Below are 20210 nucleotides of genomic sequence, written 5' to 3'. Positions count from 1 at the left end.
GTCTGACAGGTGTGCTCAAATGTAGTCAACAGCCTGGAGTCACACCTCTCCTTTCTATTTTGGAGCATTTTAACAGGATTATCGGTCCAACATTACGGTCCCCTGTGGGCAGGCCATCCAAGATGTTGCTTTAGTGTTTAGTGAGCAAAACTGATATTAAAAAAAACACACTTCCTGAAGTCTTTCAGGACCATTCTTTAGTTTGCTCTGACTGGCTGGATGTGGGAACAGAAAGATCATCAATCTGCCCATAGATCAACTTTGATTTTAATGTTATGTGTTTGGGGAATCTGCCAACTGTACTCAAAAAACCAGACAGATATTTGAAAACTGCAGCTGAGAAAGCAATGACTAAGGAATGGTTAACTGAAAACTTTCCAACAATCACTGGAATTAGAGCTGGGCGATAGAACGATAACGATATGTATCGCGATATAACTTTTACTCGATAGAGAAATTAAGCTATCGCGATAGACCTCGCCGCTCTTGTCCTCAAAGAAAAAAAAGAAAAGAAAAAAAAAAAAAGGTCAGCCAATCCAAATTAAGTAGCGCAGAGCCGAACCAATCACAGCCGCAGCGTCACGTCGCGTGGCTTGTTACGTACAGCACAAGTGCCAAGCCGCACGTGTGTTTGTTTGGGAAGCAGCCAGCGGGTAATGGAGCCAGCACGTAATGGAGGAAATGAGTGTGCCGACTAGAAAAATCAACCGAGCGTGACCGAAGAGAAAACAGATGATGGTTCCAATGCCGGAGAGATTGTCGAATGGAAGAGCCATAGAAGTTCCGTAGTGTGAAGGTATTTCGGCTATTTCAAGTCTGACAAAAAACAGAGTAGCGTGCACTGTAAATTGTGCCGAAAGCAAGTCTGGAAATACAATAAACTGGTGCATGCGTCACACTGTGCGCCACGTTATTGTTTCGGTGAAATGAATTTCTACAATACTGTTACTGTTAATTCTACTCTCTGCAGTGTTTAAATGCTTACATATACACACAGTTACTGTCCCTCCACACATACGACTCGGTTCTGCTTCTATGCCCCAGCTTTGTTTACTTTTTCCCACCGAGGCTTCTAGACTTCTGATTGGCCAACATTTCTGCACGGTTAGGAATCTAGCGCCACCTGCTGCTTTGGCATGTTCATAGCAGCGTTTTCCTTCATTTCTGCCTTTATGTGTGGACGGGATTATTTTTTAAAACGAAAACGGAAAATCTCAGTTTTCAAAAATACCCGTGTACGTGTGGACGTAGCCTCAGTCTCTGACTGGAAGCGCTAATTCGTCATTCGGCTTTTGTCAGACTAAAGTAACTGTTAAAACTGTTTGAAAAGCTCAGCTATACAACAAGGAGAGATTGAGAATTTCCTTTTAGTTCTCAGTTTATTTGATATTGACAAAAGTTAGTCAGTTTTGTCTGTTCTTCTGTAAAACAAACTAAGATTTATTTTTAGAATTAATACTTTGTTTCTAAGTGGAATTGACAATTTAGTCTGTTTCATTTGTTCTATTTTGAAACTTAAACGCTTTAGCGGCTGCCTTTTGTGTAGTTTGCAATATTTGCCTTTATTTATCTGAAAAAGTCTCATGTTCCTTAAGTACATCTACCCTGTTGAACTTATTATGGGAAATAAATATTTAAATAAAAACAAGCTGCTGATTATTTCACATTTTACTTGTGAGCAACGGCACATTTAAATCTTACAAATATAGTTATTTGGCTTATATCGTGATAGATATCGTTATCGCCTGAAATGGAAAAAAAAAAACATATCGTGATATGAAAAAATCTCATATCGCCCAGCTCTAACTGGAATGGACAAAAATTGTTCAGGAGGTCCAAGACAGAATAACTAATCTCTCTGACACTAAAAACGACCCTATTCAGAAGATACCGGGGAAAACAGAAATCACATCTAATGGTAAAGTCTAATAGTAATGACGATATTTGTCTATTTTTATGAATATTATGCTTTTTCAGCAAAATGCTGGAATTGAATAAGCATTAGAAATGTATCCATAGAGATGGATCATAAAGAGTTTTTTATATAAAATAAACAATGTTAGACAAAAATTAGTATTATAGTATTATTAGTATTATTAAAAAGTATTATTTGAATGTCATTGCTCTGAGTGATGAGTCTTAGTATTGTTAAATTCAAACAAATTAGCTATAAAACACAAGATAAATACTAGTCTAGTATGCAAGCATTACTTTTTCAAATGTATGACACACAGTTGTGTGACTTTTTAAAGAACTACCTGGTTAATAATATGTAATCCTTTGTTATAGTTTATGCAAAGGACATCCCTTAATGTATGTGTCAAAATTTGAGTTATTCTGACCATTGGTTCATCAGCATATTTTTAAGTTTGACAGGAAAAAACAAAGAATGCTGATAAAGCACTGCATACCTTGAAGGGCACACGTACGGCAGCCTGAAAAAGAGAAGTGACTTCCAAAGTTTTTAAAGAAATCTTTAGGTACCAAAAACCGCCTTAAAAGCCGGAGATAAAGTGTGCCATCTTTAAAAACACAATACATTTATTTCTGGGCAGAATTAATGGAGGGAAAAATAACAAAAAATTTAAAGTTGTATAGCCATTTGTCTCAGTAGTCGAACAATGAAGCGTAATTTCTCTCTCACGTCCGTCCTTTATGAACAGATTCCCGAGGCGGATGAAGTTTTTGTGCTTGACTGACAGCTCTCATAAGTGACTGCTGTCGACTAGAGATAGGATAACAGACTCTGCAAGGGGGAGGGGAAAAAAACAAATTATGTGCCACACAAAATGTGTCCTGTCTTTTTTTCATCCCCAAGTCTTAGTGACTGATTGAGTGGGGAGATTGCAGCACTAATTCGTTCTAATTACAATTTAATTATTTGTTTTAACACTTAGGCAGCTGTAATCCAAAAGTACAATGAATACTTCTTCCTACGTTTTAATGTCTATTGGCAGCGGAGGTTTAATAAGCTAAAAGATGATGCTTTACATCAAAGTCAAAATTTTAAAAATACTTTAATTTAATTTTAAAGACGGAAACATCTTCAGCCAGCAGTCATCCTGCAGTGTTTTGTGACTGTGTGAAGAAGCCAACACTGCTTTAAACTGCTGGACAATGACCCTCTGAGTCAGCAGCAGTGTGACATTATCTCACTCCTGACAGAGCTGGCAGGCAAGCAGTCAAGTCTCCTGATGTTGCAACATTCGGTCCATTACACTCCGCACAGGAAACTGACTAAGCATGGGCTTTTCCGAGCAGAGAACTAATTAAGGACTGAAACAAGATGAGCCCAGGAGATAATGTTCCCAGCAACAACTCATCAGATCAAAGTGTATCCACAGATCTTGCATGGCCAGTTGTAAAAATCTAACTGTACCGGCCTATAAGTCCCGCTATCTCATCACAAGAAATGTTGTTTCAGTGTTTTGTAATGAACAAACCGTCCCAAGAGTGTAACAATTCCAACTCTATTCCTCTTTGCCTTTCAAAAGATTCAGGACTTTGCTATTTAAGTGAAAATAAACAGTAATAAATTACCAGTGGGGCTCTTAAAGTCTCAAAGACTAAGTGAGGTGTCACACTTTCTCAGGTGTTGTGGTACAAGCAAACGTTGGACACCATTCCAGTCGCTACATACACAGATTGTGTGATCCCACAGGCAAGAGTAAAATCTATTGGTTTACAAAGGAGGAGGGAGGATCTCTAAACGATGATCTGACATATGGCTCTTCAGGAAGAATTTCATTAATCAATCCATCTTCTTAACAGCTTATCCTATTTTTAAGAAAAAAAGAGTATTACAATCTTGCCAGATATTATTGCATGTGGTGCAAATATAGTCATAGAAAAATTGGATGACTCCATCCAACCTTAAGGACTGTAAGCCTCTGTGGTAGCCTGATGATGGCCTATAGGATGAACGATAATCCTGGCAAGCACATACAGAAAGTACTGGAGAATACTGACTTTAATATTAGAGAAATATTTATGCTCTATGTACTTCATGTCCTCTTTGTACACATTTCAATGGCAAACGCATTAGTAATGGCATCACTTTAATATTAATACGTCTCAAACAACTGCTATTATTTTCTTTGTTTTAATCTCTTTCACTTGCCTTGTTCCTTTGCTTTAAAAATAAGCAACCCAAACGTAAAGTTGAACCTTTTCTTCTGACTGTTGATACTCATTTTCCTGCTTCGTTTCACCCCAAATGCTTAATTGTTGCTAATAATACATGATGCCGGTTAGTGTTTTTCTTCAGTGAAATCTGGGTTGGTTTTTTGTCAGACTTACATCGGCTAACTCAGTTGATATTTTAACCCCAGTGAGGGTGGTTTCAAAGCCGCCTACAGAAACCTTCCCATTAAAAAGCATTTTAGTGGAATATCAAAAGCAGCTTTACATCTCGACATTATGCTACTGCAGGAAATGATCACAAAACAATGGGCTTCCTGCTGTTACAATGCCGTTTGACTGACAGGGCGACTGCTGGCAAATACTGGAAATCAGTAAGGATTATGCACAAAGCAGTGGTACCAAAAATTCAGACGTGGAAACCTCAACGAGTAAAACATCCAAAACATGCACAGTTTCGGAGACAGTATTGAGGATTAAAGCTGATCTGAAGGAATAACTGACAACACTACTTGAGCTTTTATATATCATGTTTGGTGGATGTATGTTTTGGTTTTCAGAATTAGACTTCATAAATCTGATATCAGAACCATGCTAAAAGAAAGACAAAGAAACTGCTTTGCTGTTTCCCCCGAATGAGGAGCTCTTAACGGGGATGTTATAATGAGGACGGCAAACATCAAAGGAAGGAGGGAAAATGTTTGTGTTTAACTCTTTAACATGTGCCCACACAATTAATCAGCAAAAGCAGAAATGACATACAGTAGATGAGATATCCACGTCAGACTTTGTGTAAGAAATCTGCACTAGATCTGTAACTTTTAAGTGTAATCTTTTATTAGAATTATAAGCCCTTCCACGAGTGGACATAACAGCTGAGAAGTTCTAGTTGACAGGATTTATATCTGATGAATCAATATTCCCCAGGTGGCAATTACGATCCCGTGTGCTTGCTCGCAACTTTCTACAAACTAAAGTTTAACATGTTCCTTTGTGTAAATGTATGTAAATACTGAGCAACTCGTGCAGAAAGTGCTCTAAAAGCACTTTAATATTATTCACTGTTTGCTTTACATATTCACATACGCTCATTAGAAGTAAACTCCTGCACCATGAGCATACAATTACAAGTTGATGAATAATAAACCTGGAAAACTCAAGAGCAACATATCAAACATTATACCTGTACGTGGGCTCTCTCTCTGGGTTTTTATTGATACCATTATGGAACAGAATTCAGCGTCAATACACCAATTTCCTGGATGCTTCCAGATGTTCAGGAGAGTCAAAGTGGCATAATTTTTAACAATTTTGGTAACACATTTATTGTTGGTAACGCATTTATTGTATTGGGATCCATTATCAGCAGAGCTCTTTGGAACACCAGGTAATTGTTTCTAACCTTATAGACAGCAGAAAATTACATTAGTCTATATATAATATCACTAAGGACACATTTCCTGCATTAAATACTGGAATGTCAGGCAGTTTAGAGCTTAGTATCTTTATTAAATTGTGTCTTATCCTTAAAATGAGCACAAGCCTATGTCTTAGCAATGGAAATGCACTTTAAATAAAACTAAACTGTTATTGCTGTTAAAAAAAAAATGTGCATGCTCACAGGCTGCTTCCTGTACAAAAACGTGGTAAAATCTTTGGTTTAACGTCTTGATGCATTCTCAATCATCCAGGAAAGTAAATCTCCAAAAGTTGATTCTGTTCATGTGGACGCAGCGTTTTGTGGGAGAAACGTTTCGTCACTCATCTTCAGGAAGACTGAAGAAGTCATTTGGATGACGCTACGTCCAAAATCAACTTTTAGAGATCTTTGGTTTAAACTAAAGGGAAACTAATGCTTATGCACTGACTGTATATAAAAGACGGATATAGCCAGTTCCCCATCACCCACTGGTTTCTAGGCTTAGCATCAGTGAATTTTTATTTACACATTTAAATAGTATTAAGGCTTAAGTTCACAACACTATGGGCCTTAGCTTTGTGTAACACTTAAGTGCTGAGCTAGTTACTATAGCTGTAATCACTTCTCTGCTGCATTATATCCGCTATTGAATTTGGTTTTGGGATCTCGTATCTGCTGTTGGTATTATGTGAATCATTTTTAGTACAACTTATTACAGGAGTGTATTTAGGCCAATAACTCAACACTACACGCTCTCTTCCAAACGTGGTGTTTGTACCATTCATTTTTATATGCAGTCTAAGATACATTCACAAGCAGGGTTCATCTAACATCCAAGTTAAGAGAGCAACAAAGAGTGTGATATGTATTTATACACCTGCTCACCTTTTCATGTATCTATATAAAGGTTAGATTTCATACATTAGGTCATAGGCTGGATCACATTAATTCAAACTTCCAATAAAAACATGCCTTTCAAACTGGAAAGCAGCACCGTGTGACCTACAGGAAGTAATGACATGTTTTGCTATTTTTCACAAGCTCACAGTAAAACTTTACAGCCTCAGGAGTGCTGCGTGAAAGCATGTGTCCTTGGTAAGGACCTTTCAACTTGAAGCATTTCTTTAAGTGTGCTATACTGAGTAGACATCCATACTTCTGTAATTCAGCGTGTTGTGGATTAAAAAAGCTTTTAAATTCCAAGTGATGACTCAGTGGAGACACATGGGCAGAAAACAAACCAGGCCTCCAAATGTGATCTTTCTTACTTTCAATTAAATGTCTGTATATACACAACACCTCCTCTTGTAAGACCATTTAAGACTGACAGTAAACATCACACCTTCTCAAGAATTTATTTTCACTCCTCTGTGTTGGTCAGGAACAAATCTCAAAATGAGAACTGATTTGGCTCGAAGCTCAGCACACAGGTGGTGATCTAAATTTGGGATTTCCGCCAGTAGTAGACTCTTTTTTTTTCTTAAGTGGGACTGTTGTATTCAGGAAATCTGTGAGCAAACAGTTGTGATTTCATTTGCTGTTGCAAGAAACTCAGCGTCACATGACAAACTAAACAATGCTGAGTGTAAGCACCACTTGACCAAAGCTGCTAACTGCTTTTTGAGTTTAGTTTCATCTCTGCAGTTATTTAGATGCCAGACACTTGGAACACTTAGAAGATAATTTATGACATGGCATGAATAATCCAAATCAATCTTTTTTCAAGATCCAAATACATGAACCACCACAGTTATTGTGGATTTTGCAAATTACACACACAAAGTACTCAAACTAGACCTTCTTGCAGTGCTAACCACCACACGATCATGCCACCAGATATAAACAGAGAGATGTGTACACCACGTTTATTTTGTATAAGTGAATGTGAACTAATACACGTTTGGATTTGTTTTTAAATTAAAGTAAGGAATTTATATATGAAAAGTTTCTGAGGGAGTTAGGAGTTAGTTATTTTAAAAAAAAAAGTTGTTGAGATTTTTCTCTATTTTATCTTCAGATATTCAAGTGACATTCGTCCACTGTTTAGTAGCCAAGCCGGTGATTCTCAAATAGGGAAGGTGGAGCATGGATGATCGGGGGGGGGTGGGGGTGGGGGGGGGGGGATATTTAGTGAAACCCAGTTAAATGTATGTCCTTTTTATAGAGGAAAGTATAAAAAATGCTTGTACTGATGATTATTTGAATGAAATTTGACTCTCCCCCCCCACACACACACACTTTTTTCCCATCTTATTAGTTTATTTAGAAATGCATGGCCTAAGAACCATAAATTTACATGCATTTAAATTCTTAAAATTTAATAATGCAATACTTTATTAAACCTCTTGAATTAAAGCTGAAGTCTTCATTATAATCCACTATGGTGGTATAAAAAGGTCAAATTCATGAGCTATGAGTCTTTAGGAAATCATTTTCAAATTAAATACCTACAAGCAAATTATCAGGAAATTAAAAGACATTTTAGAACCTTATTCTTCAATGACACTTTTATTGACCTATAGGAAAACTGGTCTTCTGTGCAAAATGTTTGAGGCATTTTCGCTACGAATGCATCAATCCGATATTTGGATCAGATATTGCTCTGATCCCGAAACAGATATTGTTGCCAGCAAGCCGATCTAGTCAGCTCAGTTCTATGTTAGTTTTTGTTCAGCATACCATGCAGGAGAGCTAACACAGCAAAGAGGAAACTAACTGTAAAGCAACACCACCTCGGAGGCGTTTCAGACCGGCTACACCAAAAGCTTTTTCATTTCATGTTTACATAACTTTTACTTAACCACAAGCTGTGGTCTAGTTGACACAACTGAAACTCACCTTACTCTGCTAATAATTTATCAGAGAGTTATATATGTTAGAAGGTAGAAGGATGCTGGTTCAACATAACACCTGTCGAGGACCTTTGATTACCCGCACAGTAATTCTGTGATGCAGTTAAATATTGTTTCTGTCATGATCCTGGGTCTGCTGACCCAGCGTTTTGTGTTTAGTTTATGTAGCCTTCAGGTTTCCTAAGTTTATCATTATCATACCTAGGTGTTACTAGTTATTTTCCCCTCGTGTTTCCACTATGTTAAGTCTCCCCTGCTTTCATGTATTTTATGTCTGTGGCGTATGTTGTCAGTCCAGGTTGTCATGTTTATATCTCACTGTTTCCTGTCTTATTGTGAAGAGGTCTGGTGTGTCTGTGTTCATCGTGTTCAGTTTTACTCTCCCATTGTCACGTCGTTATGTTCATGTGTGTCAGCTGGTTCCCCATGTGTTGCCACTTCCCTCATTATCCTCCTGTGTCCATTTAGTCTGTGTGATCTCAGCCATTCTTTGTCAGGTCGTCTGCTCATCCATGTCTCATCTCCAGGTATCCATGTCAGTTCATTATGGTTAAGGTTTTTCATGTTTTGTTATTAGTTCACCCAGTTTAGGTTATTGTTTAGTTTTCACCGATGCCCTATTATTTTGTACCCTCGTTGCTAACCTCAATAAACGGCTTGTTTTGTTAATCCACACCACGTTTTGGTCTGCGCTTGAGTCCTTCCCTGCAACACATACGGTCTTCCCCCAGCCAGACCGTGACAGTTTCACTTCAGCAGAATAGAAGAGACTCATGCACTACTAATACTGGATGCTTTTGTGGGCTACACAGTGGGACAGTGGGTAGTAGGGGTGAGCGACGTAGCCTCCAAATTATATCGTATATATCAAGAAAATCTAATATTTACCTGCACAAAAAAATATAATATTCAATATTTTATTGTTGCTATATACCTGACCATAACAAGAGCACACACGCAACTTACCACGTTGAAGTCAAGGCTCTTTTCCACCCAGTCAGTAGCAGCATCAAACTCTTCAAACATCTCCATGATGTAGAGGGTATCCAAAGCATCCACTATTGTCGCTCCTTTTATACTTCCTAGAAGGAACACAGAACAAAAGGTTAAAAACAGATTACACACTCACGCAGGCTTTTGTCTGTTACATATAGCACCCGGTATAAAAAACAGAGGAATATCAGACAGCAAGCTGGTAACAAAAGTTCTCAAGCTGAACTTTTGAAATGAGCAAAAACTCCCGTGAAGTTCTTTCAAAATGTTAAAAGCTTGTTAATCAGCAAACCATTCCTTTTATAGCAGGGATGACAACAGGTGTTGGCGCCACACTCACTAGAAAAGCGGTGAATAAACAGCAGAAGCTAGAAGTTATGTTTGGAGGTTGAATAAATTATTTTTGCTCGACAGATGGTGAGAGGTAGCGATTATCGGCACTGATGAAACGGCAGGAGTATTGCTTATCTCCAGTGATTAGCCTCATAGCAGGAGGGAAGACACACAGAGAGACACAAACCATCATTTCAGCACCGTCATTATCCAAGCTCCCCCACCCAACAATCCCAACACCTCAATAAATCATTATGCATGCAGAGTAGAGCCTTGAGTAAAGCTTTTAGTTCCTGCATACTTGCTATAAACACCAGATAGGAGTTACAGTATCTGACCACTTAAAGGTGAGAAAGAAAAGGCAAAGGATGGGAGAGAAACAGGGGAAACAAAAACACCAGCGAATCAGCATCAGGAGGCTGACCTAGAGAGAATGGCAGGGAGTGAAGGTAGAAGGAAAAGCAGCGAGGGCGGAGAACATACTGAAATAATAATAAGGACATACCAAGTCATTAAAGCAAGTTTGAAAAAGATGTGGCTGCAGAGTGGCTCGAGTTAAGATGAAAACCAGAGAGGGCGGCTGGTTTGTTTTTTGTGTGGATCTGTTGGTTTATGTTCCTCTGTGAGTGGTGGGAAGATTCAAAAGCGGCTAAAAGCTTTCCATTAGACACATCGCTGAATCATCAGCCCGAGGCACAGAGACACTGTTGTCCATCACAACTACTGTGCTCACTCCCTAGAAATATCTATTATTTCTTTAGAGTCATCACAGTGAGAAACTATTTTGCACTGTTTCCAGTTGTAAAAAGGTTTATAATTACACATATCAGATACATATGTGAATAACAGTAAGCACATTCATTACCAGATAATACCAAAGCTCTTTGCCGTTAATACCCACATTTTGGTGTCAACTAAAGAGGTTTTGGAGATTCACTGGGATGTGACCAGAATAATATTTCAAAATGTTTGTCTATATAATACCAAATAACCAATGAGGGAAAAAAAGGACAAAAAGTATTGGGCCTCTCCTCTGAATCTTTGAATTCGAGTGATTTAGGGTTGTCGAGTAATAGTCCACAGACTCAGCGAGTGCAGAGCTCTAAACCTCCTCTGGAATTAACATCAGCACAAAAACTGTGCACTGGGAGCTTCATGGCCTCTGCAGAAACCAGCTATTAAAAGACTTGATTCAATTTTCAATATATGAAATGTTAAGGGTAGAATTTACCAGTATATTTGTTTTGTTTTTTTTCCTATACAGTCTATAACTGTACAAAGTTGGACAATTGATGACATTAGCAAATGTGCATTAGTTACATGAGTCATCTACAGATCCTGAGTTGGAAAATTTAATCAAAATCTGAGACACAACACACGCAACAAAAACGTAGAATAGCTCAATAAAATATAAAGGCGGTATGATGAGACAAGACAGCTCAGTAAAGTAGAAACTACACAGTAAATGAACTTTTTAAAAGAATGAGTTAGAAATCTAAATAGAATAAAGTTTAAAACATGTTTTTAAAAAATGGGAAAAAATGAAATAAAGGTGTTCTATAAATGTTAAATGCACTGGTTTTCACAGAGTGTTTCTCTACTCGAGCGCTCGAAGCACTTTATACATCACGCGTCATTCACACATTCACACCCATTCATACAGGCACTTTTTCTTCGGGTAAGTGCTTTCCATTCAATCACACTATGATGAATGCATCAGAGAGCAACTTGGGGTTCAGTATGTTACCCAAAGATACTCTGGCATACAGACAGGTGCATACAGGGATCAAACCATCAACCATCCAATTAGTAGATGACCTGCTCTGCCTACTGAGCTACAGCCTCCCCTGGGGCCACAATTTGCCAAAGTTTGATGATTTAAATTAACCAATATTAAACTAACTAATCTGAGATGAATAGCCTTTAAATTGACTGAAAGGAGCGTTCAAGAAGTTTAACTATAAAGTGAGGGTACTGGTTTTGTGACCAGTTTGTCCTAAATGGCTGCATCTGCATCTACATCGCTCTGTTGAGCAGACAACTATGACATCTGCTAGATGTTTGTGGACCGATTCAAATAATGAGATATCAAACACAAAAGCAATACCCCCAGGCTTGAGTATCAATCACAGGATCTCAGGCTGCAGTTACACTGCAGACAGACGAGAGTAGGGTGATCAGATATCCACAAACTAAATGTAGGACACGTTACTACTGCGGAAAACTAGTCTGAGAATTTGTTCACAAGCACAGATCTCTGGTACCCCATACAGGCAAATTACAGTAGGCATTAAGAATGTCTTCTCACACTCATGTATTCCTTTTTTCATCTTAATAACTGAGGTAATCGTCTCTAGATTTCAGTAAGGGTGCACAGATAGGTTGGTACATCTCGTTTTTTAGATTTGCCACCTTTTTATTTTTTTGAGTGAGAGAGAGAGAAATTCTCATATAATATATGGACTCAAGTCACAATTCTCCGCAGTGGGAAATGGAAAGAAAAGAAAAAAAACTGTATTCACCAAGTTATAAGCTGTTTCGTCAGCTTTAATGTTGCTGTATTTCCTTTTCTCTATCATGTTTTATTGTCGTTGTCTAGTAAAATGCATAGACTCACAATTTTTTTCCATTTGGGCGTTGCACGAGCAGCAAAAGACGGCGACATGTTAACCTCTGCTTGATCCATGATAACAGTTTTCCCTTCTTCCCTCACATCCATTGCATTAAAGCCAGACTTCCTGCAGTTGGAAACCAGATCCAATAAAAATGTGGGATGATGCTGTGCAGTCCCACATAAAGAGATTAAGATGAACAGTGGCAGAAAAATCAGCATTTAAGCATTAAAATGATCAGAAATGGGACAAAAATCCAACTTATAATGAGAGATTAACACTAAAGCAATACTGATGTCTTATGGTCATCTGTTTTTAATGTTTTTTCAAACTCTTACTCCAGTAATAAAGGAAGCGTGTAACTGGAAGTGTCAGCAGATACAGTTACTGTTGTAGTCACTTGCCCTTCCTGTTTTTCATCCATCTCACATTTTCTGTTCACTGAAGCCTTCAGAGCAACAAAGAGAGGACGAGACACTTTCCTGCCGTCCATTGTCCTGTCGCTGTGCTTCCTCTCCCCTCACTGATCTTATATCTGCCTCTGTGTGTGTGTGTGTGTGAGATGTGAGAGATACAGATGGCAAAACAGTGCCCAGAATACTAATGCCACATACGAAAACACTGAAACGGAAAGTATTTGTGAGGAACGTAATGGTTTCTAGACTTTCTAGTGACTGCCAGTGGTTACCCTGTCCTGGGTGTACTCCACCCCATCACTCCCAAAAAGTCCTTTATTGTATATAAGGTCGATCATGCTCACACTTGAAGTCCCCTCCAAAGATTTCAAGTGTGAGCATGATCAACCTTATATAAAATAACAGACTGCTTTCTGAGTGCAGATAAACCCTGCAAATGCCAACATACATAGCTGGCAGGTTGATCAGTAATAAAAAATAGCAGCTAGCTACGACCTTACGTTCCTGCTCATTGATTGATGCCTCATAAAATGAAGAACACTTGTCTTTTTGTTCTTTCCAGAGAGTGCACAGATGTATTGGGGCTTTAAGATCTGTGATGTTAGTTTGACAGCTTGTGCAGGGTCACAATGCCAAGAATCTGCTAAAATCAGCTCCCCCTTCTCTCCCTTCCCTTTATTAGATCCAGGATTTGTGTCAATGTCCAGATGGGATTTCACACACACACACACACACACACACACACACACACACACACACACACACACACACACACACACACACACACACACACACACACACACACAGAAAAAAAGCCGTGATGAGATCCGGCGGAGGTCTGTGAGGTTGAGAAAGCAAAGTCTGATGATCTTGGAGGTGATGTGTGCGCTGCTGAGGATTTTGTTTCTGTTAGCGACTGTGCACATAGTAAGGAAGCAGATGGCTCAGCAGAGGGCAGAGTCTTTGATGCCTCTGTAAAACACGAGTGGTAGTGGAGGAGGAGGAGAACCACAGCGATGCTGCTATGAAGATGGAGCAGTATAGGGGGAGGGCAGGCCTTCTGATATTTGCTGTAGGCAGTGGGCTTGTCGCCATGGGGGAATTCTTACATTAGTCAAAATTTCTCTCCACGTATCCACAAATAGTTCTGGGCTCGTTGCTGTTATTGCCCACAGCAACAAGCTAAGTCTGCATGCAAGTTGGCAGAAAAATGCTGCATACAAACATGTCAAGTATTTTATTGGTGAAGGCTCTTTTCAGCACCGTCTCTCAGTGTCTTTGTCTCCTTAACTTATATTTTTTATTTACTCTATTGCTTCTGATTTTTGTGGTTATCACGTCTGCCTTCTGGCTTTAGCTTGAAACTGTTATCTGCATGTCAAGGTGAAAAGGATAAAGATGGATTTATTTGACGAAAGTTATATGTTGAACTTTTTATCCCCTTTGGGATAAAAGGGACAGGAAGGGGAACAAAGACTAAATGTATGCAGCACAACTCCACACATTATTCTACATGGATTTATTTGCATTTGCAAATGGACTGTCCACGCTTTGTTGAGAGATTCAAGTTAGGCGAGCGGTAATCTCTGGGACTGAAAAATTAAACCAACATTTCCAAAACCTGCGTTTTAAAGGTGTTTAGTCTAGAGTTTTACCACAGGAGTTCATGGGGATTGATTCTGTTTTGGAAAAAGCCATAATGGGATTTAGAATAACTGCAACACTGGCTTTATATTTCCACTTCCAGAAGGTTGCTGCTTGTTTCTAAAGGCCAAAAGCTGCAGTTTTTCTAATGACCACTTGATGCAGGCTCTAAAAGTAAGTCAACGTCCAAAAATTCTGACGTTAAAATGCCATAAACATAAACGTGTTAACAGCTCGGTACAGATATGATTTTGGTCTCTATGGCTAATTTATCCCTTCGTAGCAGTGTCAGGGGTAAATAATAAAACTGTACTGAAACATAAAATTTGTATTATTAAAGTTGTGCCTCCTTTGAGTGACAGAAGGATGTTGTCCAACCGTTTGCTAGCCGTCACATCCGCTCATTAAAGTCTGGCTGGGATTGACTGGTTGCTCATCAGTGACCACACCTCTGTTGACGGCTGACAGAAAATTATTTACAGAGAATAAAGGAACCAAAGCCATTCTTTTCCCATACATTTCACTACAACTACAAGTCTTTGCAACATGAAAGTTGAGCCTTGCTGGCTATTTAAAACAGTGCAAATTAACAACATTTCTGCAATGGTGAGAAAAGTTAAAGCACCAAAAGTGAGGCTTCAAAGCTGGTAGGTCCTTTTTTCCCCCAATACCTTCACTGTAATTTTCAAACTTCACCAACCAACAGTCCTGAGATTTATCTACCCATGAAGGTTGGCTCCAATAAGTTGTTGTCATGTGAAAATCAGAATTTAAAGTTCCTGTTCACTTTTGCTGATGTTACCAAATGCTACTAGAAGACTGAGATAACCTATAGAGCCCAGCAAGATTGAGAGAGAAATGGACGGAAAAATGAAAAATGAAAGAGCCAGTGTCCTGCAAAGACAAGAATGATTACCCTTCTGTACTAAGACAGAGAATAAGAATAAATGGGAGAGGGATGACAGAAAAATGGGAGTGTGAAGGTCCAAAAGTCATTAACCAACAGTATCCTTCTGTCCCTGTGAATCATCCATCCAGTTGCTCCTCTTCGAACACCCACTTGTCTTTTATTGAGGCATCCATCAATCCGTTCTCCTTCTTCAATGTGTTTAACTTCACGTTTTAAAGAGTTTCACCACCTTGTTTTCTTTTTTCCTTTGTGTCCTCATTCACCTCTTACCCCCCTCCTCCTTAATCTAACAGAAAAAAAGCAAAAAATAGAATGATGGATGAAGTAAAAAAGAAAGCAGCACACTTTGAAGGCATCGTTATCCGTCACCTGTAAAGGCCGCACTAATCCTCCACTCACACAGACCCGCACATGGAGGAGAAATTCAGTGTTAACAGCATAATAATTAACCAAGTTGAAAACTTTGAATGTGCTCTACCACTCAGTAACACCAACTGAATCCTTCCCTTCCTACACTGTCGCACCGTGTGAGCGGATGTGAGTGCTGGACAGGAGAGTGATGCATTGTTTGCTTATTCAGAACAAAATAACCTTCACTTCACACAATCAGGCAGCAAAGTCAGAGCTGTAATCTGTGATGTGGGTGTGTGCATGAGTGACTGAGCTAGTTAGGGAGATTGACAAATGTGTGGTTGCTCTCTCACTGACGCATACACACACACACACACACACACACACACACACACACACACACACACACACACACACACACACACACAAATCTTGCTTATTCAGTTTGCGGTCAACATGAATCCATTTACATCCATTTCCAAGCATTATAGAAAAATATTCTAATATCTTCACATATTTATAACCCATTACTTCACATGTTAGTACATTTGCATTTATACTGCATACACATGTTGCACACATGTTGCCATGCAGCTATTCCTATTTCTGTATACAGTATATTCCTAATTTGTATTTTTTCTATATCTGTGTGGGATAACATGAAAGTCCGAATGATAAAAAAAAACAAGGTGAAAACCTTAAGATGTGCTAATAGTGTAGGAAAGTATAGGCTTTCATTTCTAGCGATGGGTCGTCCACGTGACAATGGCAACAAGTACAGGGAGTGCAGAATTATTAGGCAAGTTGTATTTTTGAGGAATAATTTTATTATTGAACAACAACCATGTTCTCAATGAACCCAAAAAACTCATTAATATCAAAGCTGAATGTTTTTGGAAGTAGTTTTTAGTTTGTTTTTAGTTTTAGCTATTTTAGGGGGATATCTGTGTGTGCAGGTGACTATTACTGTGCATAATTATTAGGCAACTTAACAAAAAACAAATATATACCCATTTCGATTATTTATTTTTTACCAGTGAAACCAATATAACATCTCCACATTCACAAATATACATTTCTGACATTCAAAAACAAAACAAAAACAAATCAGAGACCAATATAGCCACCTTTCTTTGCAAGGACACTCAAAAGCCTGCCATCCATGGATTCTGTCAGTGTTTTGATCTGTTCACCATCAACATTGCGTGCAGCAGCAACCACAGCCTCCCAGACACTGTTCAGAGAGGTGTACTGTTTTCCCTCCTTGTAAATCTCACATTTGATGATGGACCACAGGTTCTCAATGGGGTTCAGATCAGGTGAACAAGGTGGCCATGTCATTAGTTTTTCTTCTTTTATACCCTTTCTTGCCAGCCACACTGTGGAGTACTTGGACGCGTGTGATGGAGCATTGTCCTGCATGAAAATCATGTTTTTCTTGAAGGATGCAGACTTCTTCCTGTACCACTGCTTGAAGAAGGTGTCTTCCAGAAACTGGCAGTAGGACTGGGAGTTGAGCTTGACTCCATCCTCAACCCGAAAAGGCCCCACAAGCTCATCTTTGATGATACCAGCCCAAACCAGTACTCCACCTCCACCTTGCTGGCGTCTGAGTCGGACTGGAGCTCTCTGCCCTTTACCAATCCAGCCACGGGCCCATCCATCTGGCCCATCAAGACTCACTCTCATTTCATCAGTCCATAAAACCTTAGAAAAACCAGTCTTGAGATATTTCTTGGCCCAGTCTTGACGTTTCAGCTTGTGTGTCTTGTTCAGTGGTGGTCGTCTTTCAGCCTTTCTTACCTTGGCCATGTCTCTGAGTATTGCACACCTTGTGCTTTTGGGCACTCCAGTGATGTTGCAGCTCTGAAATATGGCCAAACTGGTGGCAAGTGGCATCTTGGCAGCTGCACGCTTGACTCTTCTCAGTTCATGGGCAGTTATTTTGCGCCTTGGTTTTTCCACACACTTCTTGCGACCCTGTTGGCTATCTTGAATGAAACGCTTGATTGTTCGATGATCACGCTTCAGAAGCTTTGCAATTTTGAGACTGCTGCATCCCTCTGCAAGATATCTCACTATTTTTGACTTTTCTGAGCCTGTCAAGTCCTTCTTTTGACCCATTTTGCCAAAGGAAAGGACGTTGCCTAATAATAATGCACACCTGATATAGGGTGTTGATGTCATTAGACCACACCCCTTCTCATTACAGAGATGCACATCACCTAATATGCTTAATTGGTAGTAGGCTTTCGAGCCTATACAGCTTGGAGTAAGACAACATGCATGAAGAGGATGATGTGGACAAAATACTCATTTGCCTAATAATTCTGCACTCCCTGTATAGATGTGCAAAAAAATCTGTTCATTCAAACAGAAAAGTATGGAAAGATGAACAACTTTGCAACAACTTCAACTTTTGATGAAAACAAAAGAAACATCGCTCTGTTGAGCAGACAACTATGAGGTAGCGTAATCCTAGCTGAGAAAAAAGGGCCAAAATGTCACATTTAGCTTTGCAACATCTGGGCCTGAAAAGTAGAGCAGTAATGCCAGAGTTTGTGGACTAGATAGTATGACTAGAGTAGTAATTTATTAGGCTATGAAAAGCGTTCCATTTTCAAACTCATCACTTGAACTAAAATATTATATTTTAAGTGAAAAAGATAATGCAACATCTACATACATGTTCGGCCTCTTGCTGGAGTATGTGTCATGTGGATTACATCATCAACACACTGAACACAAAGCGTGACCTCAACAGCCAGCTGTGCCCTCCAGCTCTGGGTCACACTGAACTCCTCGATGAAGCTTTCGCGTCTGCCTTTCACACTTATTCAGAGCTCATTGTTGTGCACAATCCAACCCCAGCGTGGAGCAGCAGATTATATCACAGCAGCCCTGTGAAGCAAATGTGCCCTCACAAAATAAAGTCAGCTCTAGAACTACAGGTCACATAAAATTTGACTCAATCTGTGGTGCCTTTTGGCCTGAAGATTTTTACTCCACGGTGTCAACTTTCCCCTTGAATTGCACTGGAAAAACAACGGCTTTGTCCTTCCACCGAGGACCTCAAAATCTGATGCACTGTTAAGGCAAACCTTGTGTGTTTTTTGAGCTTTAAATATCATTCAAATGTAAAAAAAACAAAAAACACAAGTAAATAGGAGGGAAAAAGTCAGGGGCTTTTAAGAAGTGGCAAAAGGTACTGTAAAGGAAATGGTTGCATGTAAAATTGATTGATTAGTCAACTGAGTAGAATGACTCCAAAAAAAGTAATTATTGTATCCCAGTTATCTTGTTTTTATGATTGTTAGGAGCCCAGAATCATAATTGCAATTGCCATCTGATTAATTGATCATCACCACAGGTTTCAGCAAAGAAACTAAACTGTCGTTATACAGTATGCATGCAGACTCGCAAGGCTGAATGAAAACAGCAGCAGAGGGGAAGTACAGTTCTCTTGAATAAATCTTTATATGTTATGTAAATTTGTTTTAAAGTCACAATTTGCTGCATTTTTGATCATTTCGAGGAGGACAAAAGCCCAGCTTGAGCCCACACCTCCACAGCACAGCCTGAAATAATTACTTTTCCCTTCAGGTAAAATTAAGTTCACGGTGCATGTGGAGTGTTAATGAACACCCCGGAGCAGTTAGAAAGTAAGTGATTTATGCAATGACGCAATGCCAGCAGCCAGAAATATAACTAACGAAATATAACCCTAACAACCCAGGTCAAATCTGGAACACAAACCTTCGCTGCATGTTACCTCCTTTGCGTTTAGAAATAAATCAACGACTCAAAAACAATTAACTTATATGTTCAAAAGTAAATGAGAACTGCCAGGGAACAGCATGCTGCACAGTTACTGATTATTAAAACGAGATAATCCTGATGAAATAATTGTGCCTCATTATGTTTTGCAATAATTATCTTCATTCCTTTTCTTTAGTTTTACACCTTCATTTAAGTCCCACCACCACCCCACCGAGGCATGTTTAATTCAGCTCATATTATTATTATATTTTTCATTTAGTTAGTTTTTAGTTCACTTCGCTTACTAAAATTCTGAGAAATCCACTTAAATAAAAAATAAATTGTTTTGGTTTTTTTTTTTTAAAGCAAAGTTTGGTGGTTTTCCGGGTGGAGACCGCCCTGTGACTGACTTGGGTCAAGTTGGGAGTTACATACAATCTGTCTCTGATAATACAGCAATTACCTGTGATAGTGTGCTGCTGTGATCGAGCAGCCTTAGGTGCCAATTGCTTCACATGAGAAGCATCGGTTCTATATCATCATCCAAACCAGATTACCTACTTTTTAAAACTTTCATACATATAAACGAGCACCCAGCAGAAACACATCCAGATTTACCAGTAGAGATAAATGAATATCGGAAAAAACACCCTGACTCAGCAGCTTCGCCTCAAAAATAGCAGCCTCGGCCTTCTACAGACTGACAGCAGCCAAAGTGTCACAGACCTGAAGACTGCTTTCATATTATGAAAATTCAGTCTTTAAAAAAAATCCTTTTCT

The 20210-nt window shown here is 39.0% G+C and overlaps 1 protein-coding gene across 1 annotated transcript in view; it reads right to left on the bottom strand.

The window, feature by feature from the left end:
• Window positions 1–20210, bottom strand: part of man1a1 (mannosidase, alpha, class 1A, member 1) — a 162305-nt gene that overhangs the window by 87153 nt on the left and 54942 nt on the right. Inside the window, exon 3 of the mRNA XM_085432373.1 lies at window positions 9379–9494. Within this exon, the coding sequence (XP_085288499.1) occupies window positions 9379–9494 (116 nt within the window). The remainder of the gene's footprint in view (window positions 1–9378; window positions 9495–20210) is intronic.

The sequence above is a fragment of the Copadichromis virginalis genome, linkage group LG15, assembly GCF_057382275.1.
Source record: "Copadichromis virginalis isolate Kocher_CV1m ecotype Utaka linkage group LG15, C_Virginalis_male_GT1.1, whole genome shotgun sequence".
Classification (NCBI taxonomy): domain Eukaryota; kingdom Metazoa; phylum Chordata; class Actinopteri; order Cichliformes; family Cichlidae; genus Copadichromis; species Copadichromis virginalis.
This window is presented reverse-complemented; position numbering and strand designations above follow the sequence as displayed.